Source organism: Gavialis gangeticus, unplaced genomic scaffold (assembly GCF_001723915.1).
Source record: "Gavialis gangeticus isolate Ggan-Ray unplaced genomic scaffold, GavGan_comp1, whole genome shotgun sequence".
NCBI classification, from domain to species: domain Eukaryota; kingdom Metazoa; phylum Chordata; order Crocodylia; family Gavialidae; genus Gavialis; species Gavialis gangeticus.
The window spans coordinates 147,703,322-147,712,192 of NW_017729024.1; the positions used below are offsets into that span (position 1 = coordinate 147,703,322).

Consider the following 8,871-nt stretch of genomic DNA (forward strand, 5'->3'; position numbering starts at 1 on the left):
GGCTAGCACTACGGAAGAAAGAGACTTGGGGGTCATCATTGACCACAAGATGAACATGAGCCTTCAATGCAATGCTGTGGCTACTAAAGTGACCAAAATGCTGGCTTGAATCCATAGATGCTTCTCAAGCAAATCCCGGGACGTCATTTTCCCCTTGTACTCAGCCTTGGTGAGGCTGCAGCTGGAGTACTGCCTCCAGTTTTGGGCTCCACAATTCAAAAAGGATGTGGAGAAGCTTGAGAGAGTCCAGAGGAGAGCCATGCACATGATCAGAGGTCAGGAAAACAGACCTTACGACAACGGGCTGAGATCTATGGGGCTCTTTAGCCTGGAAAAGCGCAGGCTCAGGGGTGATCTGATGGCCACCGATAAGTTTATCTCGGTTGACCACCAGTATCTGGGGGAACATTTGTTCACCAGAGCGCCCAAAGGGATGATGAGGTCGAACAGTTATAAACTACTGCAAGACCATTTCAGGCTGGACATAAGGAAGAATTTCTTTACTGTCTGAGCCCCCAAAGTCTGGAATAGCCTGCCATCAGAGGTGGTTCAAGCACCTACATTGAACACCTTCAAGAAAAAATTGGATGCTTATCTTGCTGGGATTCTATGACCCCAGCTGACTTCCTGCCCTTCGGGCGGGGGGCTGGACTCAATCTTCTGAGGTCCCTTCCAGCCCTAACATCTATGAATCTATGAAACAGAGTACCTCATTTTGCCCCTCCTCTGACCCCATTCTTATCATTAAGCATCTGTATTGCTCTTTGACATAGAGCACTACACCCTCCCCGCTTTTTCCCTGCTCTGTCTCGCCTGTACATCCTGTAGCCCTCGATGTCCACTGCCCAGTCTTGGGTAAAATCCCACCAGGTTTCTGTGATCCCCACTAGGTCTGGGTTTTTGCTAGCTAGCAGGAGGGAGACTTCCTTCTGCTAACTGCCCATGATTCGAGCATTTGTTTCTCAACAGTCAAATCAACAATGTCTTTTAATCAAGTCATAAACAATCCTATTTCAAGTATTTAGAGAAATCAGATGTTGAAATGTACATAGTATATGCAGATGTTTTGCTGCATGGTAGCTTAATCGTTTCAGAATGACCATAATTTAAAATGAACAAACAAGTTGCTGTTCTGTTGCTACTAGCAGATTTGAAACATGCAGATTGTTGCTTAATTTTACTGGAGGATGTGGACAGACATTATTACTTTAGGATCTTCCACACTAATAGCCTGCATTTCATGTTTATTTCCAAAGGAAAAAAATATAGTCTGTCTCAGCTCTGCGGTTTAGCTCAACTGTCTTATGGAGCAAAGTACAGATTTGTAATCAATAACTAACCAACATCTGGGATATACTTACATATTACAATGTGATAAGAAAAAACATAAAATAGTCAGATTTGTTGATTATTTATTGCTTGGTTGATCACACCAGCAGCATTTTACCTTTTAGGTGAAAATTAAAATACTCAGTGGTTGAAATCCTCCTCTCATAGAAGACTGTGGCAGATTTTTGGCACTCCTATTCCACCACTCGTCAAAAATGACGGTATCCCTTTAAATGCCAATGAAGCCAGGGAAACTAAGCGATTCATTATTAATATGCTATTTTATTAATGTACGCGTTACCATATATTACCTTACCTACACTTAGACTTCAAACTGAAGCTAAAATTTCAAAGACAAAAGATACCCTTAGGCTAAGTACAGACATTCAAAAAAACCCAAAGCGGAACTGATTCATTCTACCCAGATTTCTCTGAGCTGCATAGATTGAACCAGGAGGGAACAGAATGCATGTTCGCTCTTGGGGAGCGGGGTGGCACGTAGATGCCTGGACGCTCTTGTTTAGCTCCCAGTGGGGCCTATCTGTCTCCCCACCACCAGTGCCCCGGTCAGTGGCAGAGGGAAACCCCCTGAGATGTGCTTGCTTGGGGGTGGGGGGAAGGAGCAGGGATGGGCCTCTGCTCCCCCACCCCCTTGACACTACCTGGCTCAGCTGACAGCCTGCAAGGCTCTAAGTCCTGCTCCTTCCCACCCCCCACTGCCCAGATCAACAGATACCAGCAAGCATGACCCAGGGCTGAGGACACACACCAGGACTGTCAGCCTAGCCACTCAGTGCTGGGAACAGGGGGGCTGGGGTAGCAGAAGCCCTGCAAGCCCTGCCCCCGCTTCCCCAGAACCGTGTAAGCACAGCTCGGGGGAAGGTGGGGAGGGGAAGGGCATCTTGGCTGGCAGTCCTGGTGTTGCTCTCAGTCCTGGCTCCTGCTTCCCCGTGTCAGCTGAGCCAGGCACAGGGGGCAGGGAGGAGCAGAGTCCTCATGCTGTGGTCCTGATCCTAGTCACCCCAGACCTGAGCTCGTTTCTCTTTTTGGGGTTTTTTGTTGTTCTCCCGCCCTGGCGGGGGGTCGGGCTAGAAGATCTACTAGGTCCCTTCCGACCCTTAATCTATAAATCTATGAATCTATGAGCAAAGCCAGCTGGGGGGAGCCTGTACTCCCTTACTCCCCCCCGCCACACTCAGCTGGCATAGGCAGGTAGGAGCAGGGCTGAGGTGTGCGAACTGTCAGCAGAGCCGATTAGCATCGGGGGTGGGTACAGAGGCCCCTGCCCTGTGGCTGAGCCTCACTGCCCTTACCTGAACAAGCACAGCTGGGAGGCCTGCATGGCAGGGGACCTCCACTCCCTCCTCCCCCCTCCACTACTACTGGCAGGCAAAGGCACGACACAGGGCTAGGAACCAGAGGGTGTGCTGCCTCAACAATGTGACAGGACAGCCCAGGGGGTGGTGCCAGCCGGGCTCTGTGAAGCAGATAGTGTGGGCATGCAAAGGATCATAGGATACTGGAGGACATCGAGATAACTTGAGTTGGGAGGGGAACTGGGACAGAAGTTCGATAGATGGGTTTAACCTAAATCAATTAAGTCTGATACTACATCCATCCAGGTATATCTTAAACTGGTTTTGGCCATTTTGAAATGGTTTATGTGTACAAAACTTCTGATCTGTTACAGGTTTAAATTGGTTTCCAGTTACTTAAACCAGTTTATGCGTAATTTCTGTTCCTTGCCTTAGTTTAGTTCCACTAAAGATAGTTATTGAAGTGACCTTTCCTTTTATTTTCCAGTCTACTGTTTCCATGTACTCTGACTTCAAAGCACAATGTTTTATGTCATCATATACCTTTATTAATGTGTCTTGTAAGTCAACTGTATGACCAGAATGTTTGAAAATCTTTTATAACATTGTATTATACTGGGTACAATATATCACAAGATAAGTGACGAGTAGATTTCCTATTCTCTACTTTAGTTATAGTTCAGTTATGCATTAAACTATTAAGAAATTTCATACCTTCCAGGGCAAATATCCTCTCTCCAAGTGCTTCAACAATAGTAACAAGGGCTAATTCATCTGAGACATTGAAGAAATGCTTTTCAGTAGGTTCACTTGCAATTGATTTTATTTCCTCCAAAAGTTTTTCAGGACTTAAATTTTCTCTTTTGTAGCTTCCAAGAATCTAAGATATTAAAAAAAAATTATCAAGGACACATTTTATACCCCATACATCTTCAGAAGTTGGTCAGTGAACATTGGGAAATAGTGCCTTAGCTTAATTCATTAAACACTATTTTCATTGTGTCAGAAAACTGCTTCTGATAGATAATGATATGACTATGAACTGTTACATGAATTTAAAAAATTTAAGTTGACATAAACTCTAGTCCTTTCTTTAAGAAAGAGACTCACAAGCACAAGATGAGAAAAACAAATCCTCTACAGTAGTGAGAATCTGTTTCCATTTGAGGTCATTTTGGGGGCATCTACATGTGAACTTTACTGCTGAGTTGACTAATTAGCTCCATGGTAAAGCATCACCATGTACATGCGTGGTGCTATTAGGCAGCAGTGGACTAATTAACTCCACTGTGGGGTTGCAATGCCCAACACAAGTACTATTTTAAGGCAGAGTTATTTAGTGCACCAAAACTGATGTGTAGATGGTGACCAGGGCTGGCTGGGGCATGAGAGTGCTACAGTGTGGGGGCTGCCTGCCACTTAGCCCTGCACCGTAGTGCCCTTGTGCCTCAGCCATACCCCTCCCCCACAGCATATTGAACCAAGCCAGAGCAGCTCTGGGCTGACAGATTGACCCCCACCCCCAGCCACCTGCCAGCTGGGGCTGTGCCCCTCCTGCTCAGCATACTGCAATCCTGGGAGCACGTGTAAACGCTGCTCCTGGGATCAATAAACTCTGATGCAAGCTGCCCTGGAGTTTATTCAGGCACACTAATTTCATGTACACCCTGTAGGAATGCAGGGTTAGAAGGGACTGCTAGGGTTATCAAGTCCAACCATAACATTGTAAACCCTTTCATACCTTTATCAAGTTCCATCTTGAAAACAGTTAGATTGTTTGCTCTCATGACTGTTCTTAAGAGGCTAATTTCAGAATTCCTCCAATAGATAAAAACCCTTTTCAAAGTTCTAGCCTAAATTTATTCAAAGGCGTTCTTCAATGAAAACAGATTTGCCCCTATGGCTCAGGTTTTCTTTTTCTTAAATAGCAGCCACATAAAGTAAAGCAAAGCCATGGCACAGTGTCTGTTGCTTTCAACCTTCCACCCCGCATAAAAGAGTTCCAAGCATTCACAAATTACATCCCAAGTTAAGGTATGTAATAATCCTACATGTGATGACTACTTTTAGTATATTCAGTGAAAGTGAATATATCAGTCCTGATCACATTGTGGGATGGGCCATTGATTATATGTTTTTGGGACAAAAATTCTCTTTTTTTATGTGTTATATGCCAGGGCCACTTATTCAACCTGGGGGCTGCCTGGGGCCACACACGACACAGGCCACAGTCCTGGAGGCTGCATGAGATGTGGGCAATAGACCAAAAGGCTGCTTGTCCCCATCCCTGAGCTTTCCCCCACTGTACAGGCAGCTTATCATGACCCACTTCTAGATCCCCATGCTGCACATGTCCCCTGCAGCTATGTAGCCACCTGCACAGCAGTCAGGCTGGCTTCTCTCCTTGACACATGCAGCATGAGCAGCCCACACCCCTTCTGCATGGAGCTCAGACCCTCTGGCCCCCTCCAGCTGTGTTGCCCTGCCCCCAGTAGCAGGGACAGGAAGTAGAAACTGAAGGAAGGTGAGGGAGCCTGAAAAATGCAGGTGCCATGACAGGAGTGGGGCAGCAGTGGCAGCCATGCTGGGAGCTCACAGGCTGCATGCTAACCATTTGGGGGGCCACATGTAGCACTAGTGAGACAGCCCTGCTATATGCCATGCAAATATATAGCACCATAAATCAAACAAGCATAGAGAATTAGGGATGGGAGGGACTAGAAAGTTCATTTAGTTCAACCCCAGCCCAAGGTAGAGTCATCCCTATCCAAACCAAACTATACAAATCCATTGTCTAACCTATTAGCAAAACTACACAATCAACCCTGACACAACCACAAGACTTAACACACTAACCTGGCACAGGTAAAGCAGGGGGACCACAGCGGCCAAAATCCTATTACTGCAAAGGTTGTTAAAAAACACACAAGAGATCCCAGAAGAGGGTCACACTCCCTGCTATATAGCCAGAAAACAAGCCTGTACCATCTGACCACAGCATAAAATTCCTTCTTGATCCCAAATATTGTGATCAGTTTGACTTTGAATGGAAGTGCAAGACCATCTAGCTAGGAACCTCTAGGTTCAAGTCTATGTGGAGGGCTTGCTGCTTTTGCCAGCCAGGATCAGCTTGGAGAAGGATACTTTGGATTGGTGGAACATTTCTACCAATCAGGTAACAGCTGGGAGGGGCTTGCCCTGCCCCTGCTTGGAGGTGGGGGGTGAGGAGCCCCTGGACTTGATTGAAGACTGCGCTTTGCAGGTCTGGCAGACTTCAGGGGTGGGGCCTCTGGTGTAGATAAAAGCAAGGGACAGAGAGGGACATTGGAGAGGGAAGAGCCGCCATGGATCCCTTCTTTGCCCCAGTGGTGTGCAGCCTGGTGCACGGGGCTCAGGCTCTAGGAGCTGTGTCAAGGCAGCTTGAGCCTGCGTCCTCAGCAGAGAGCTGGATGGAGCGGCGTGCAGACCGGCACACAGAGAGCTGGCCCTGGGAGCAGCTTGAGGCTGCTTGGGCCCCAAGCAGTGTACAGTCCGGCACATGGAGAAGCTGTCCTGGGAGCAGCTTGAGGCTGCTCAGGTTATCCCCAATGTAAGCCAGAATCCCAGAGCCCCACAGTATGGCCTGGCCAAAAGGTTAGCCCTGGCGTAAGTCAGATAACCAGAGACCAGCAGTGTGGCCTGGCCAAAGAACTAAAAGAGCCCTGGAGCCTAGAGCAGGGCCTGGGAAAGGGAAGGCCTAGGCATAAGGCTAGGTAAACCCAGCCAGCAGCAGCTAGATTCCCTGCCACGAGAGCTGGAAGAACACTTGGTGCCCAAAGTGGGGCACAGGGCCAGGAGGGGAGGTCTTGGAGTGACGCAGACAATGCGGGTGGGGCCTCTGATTGAGCAAAGGGCTCTGAGGCCTGGTTGATGGCTCCTCAAAGAAAACTGTAAGTTGCTGGTGGAGTCGGATCCCTCAGGGAAGGGATTCCAGAAATAAGGCAACCCCCCCACCCCCCGAGGGAAGCCCCAGGTGGAAGTTTCCTTCCCAGCTAGACCCATAGAAGGGGAAGCGCCCCTTGCTAGCTGGGATCCAGGGGTAAACGCGCCTTATATAATGTAAAACTGCGCCTCATATTTTGTATAATTATCATAATTACAAATATGTTGTACAAAATGTTATGAAATTGGGTTAGTTTGGTATAATGGGTTTTTGGCTTATCATATTGTAAATATTTATCTATATACTTTTGGTGTTGTTAAAAGATATTGTTAAGAATATTTTTGGAAAGTTTTCTTTTGTTACCTATTAAAATATTTACCAATATATATATTGAATAAGAAATAATATGTATATTATAATTCAATAAACTGCAAATAGTTAAGAACATTGGCGTGGAGTTGACTCTATAGAGGAAAGAGGGACCTGCGCCCAAATCACCGGTGTCCCTCGTGCTGTTGCCTGCCTCATCTATCCCTTCCAACTGAGGATGGGCACACCCTTGGGTGTTCCCGGGTTACATCTACACAAGAACAGAGGGCACTTCCATGGAGTTTTAATGAGACAGCATGGAACCAGGAAGCTGAGTTCCTGAATTTGGTTCCCAGCTTTTGTCACAGACTGTAAATCTGTAAACCCTATGGGCCTAATCCTCATTTGCAAATTAGGAGCATAGAACAGTGAAGGATGGTTAGCTGAGCTTTGTAAAATAAACTCAGAAAATTTGCCCTGTGGACTACCTTTTAGATAGGGTTACCATATTTCCATTTTCAAAACAGAGGACATCTGTCGGGGGAGAGAAGGAGCAGGGGTTTGGTGGTAATATGATTGTAGGAGAGTCAGTGATATGCCTGTTCCCTCCCCCTGCCCGTCACTCCCAAGCCACAGCCCCTCCAGCCCTGCTGCTGCCACTCACTCCTAACCCACAGTCCCCTGCTCCTCAGACCACCCTGGTGCCCCTTAGTCCCAACCCACATTTCCCCCAACCCTGTTCATACACTTCACTTCTAACCCGCAGCCCCCTGACACTGCCTGTTCCATGCGCTCCCAACCCATAGTCCCCCACCTCCCACAGTGCCCCTCATTCCCAAGCCACAGCCCCCACAGCCCTGCCATGCCTGCTCACTGCTGACCTGCAGCCCTCTGCTCCCCCAGGTGCTGCCAGTGCCCCTCACTCCTGATCCACAGCCCCCCCAGCCCTGCTGATGCCCCTCACTCCTGACCTGCAGCCCCCTGCCCCCCAGCCCTGCTGATGTCCCTCACTCCCAAACCACAGCCCTCTGCTCCTCCCAGTCTTGTAGTGCTTCCTGGCTGCCCCCCCCTGACGAGCACTGGCCCAGCCATGCAGCTCCCAGCTGCCCCAAAATGCCCCTGCACCCCCTTCCCCTGCTGGAAGGGCAGGCACCTCCCCCACCTCCTCTGCCCTGCTGCAGCCCAGTGCCGTGTGGGCCCTGCCTCCAATCTCCCACCCCCCACCCCTGCTCCCCTCAGTGCCAAGCAGCTCTTTGCTGGGGCAAGCTGGGAAGTGCTAGGAAAAACTTTAATGTGAGCAGAGGCCGAGCAAAGTCCCAGATATTTGTTGATATTTTAAAAAACTGCCTGGATGGAGATGGGAGGACCCAAAAAGAGGACATGTCCAGAAAACCCAGATGTATGGTAAACCTACTTATAGATTGTTTGCAAGATGAATCAGAAACAAACCTCTGGATTCTTATACCCTTTGACACAGGGGAAGTTCAGTTCCAGATCTAAGTCTTAACTGTGGTGAAACCCATCATTATCTACAAATTACAGTTCCCTGAGGACTTCTGCACTGGCAAATTCTTGATTGAAGGAGACTTCCAAAACTTCACGTGTTAATAGATGCAACTTAAAAATAGAAAAAAACCTGATAGCAGAAAACTAAAGATGATATCCATTTTGAAAACTCATGATTCCAAGTCTAGATGCATCAGTGTTTAATATTTAAACAGTTTGTATGAGTTGTTTGGTGTAGTTACAATATGCCCTAAAAGCACTATTTATAATTAGAGGTGGAGGAAAAATTAAAAGCATATACTACCTCAATCAGTTTTGGTCTGGATACAAAACTTAGAAGCAAGCCAACTGAGGGTGCTCTTTTGGGAACAGTAAAGAGAGGACATAATAATCAACAAAGGGAAAAAACAAGATTTTAAAAATATCTAGTTAAATGAAATGAGACTAATTCTAACAGCAAATAGTTCACAGAAAATACATTATTTAACA

The 8,871-nt window shown here is 47.3% G+C and overlaps 1 protein-coding gene across 2 annotated transcripts in view; it reads right to left on the reverse strand.

The window, feature by feature from the left end:
• The window catches only part of ITGA1 (integrin subunit alpha 1), a 169,385-nt gene that overhangs the window by 60,469 nt on the left and 100,045 nt on the right, over window positions 1–8,871 (reverse strand). For both annotated transcript variants that reach the window (XM_019517885.1, XM_019517884.1), the window contains exon 9: window positions 3,360–3,525. In XM_019517885.1, the coding sequence (XP_019373430.1) occupies window positions 3,360–3,525 (166 nt within the window). The remainder of the gene's footprint in view (window positions 1–3,359; window positions 3,526–8,871) is intronic.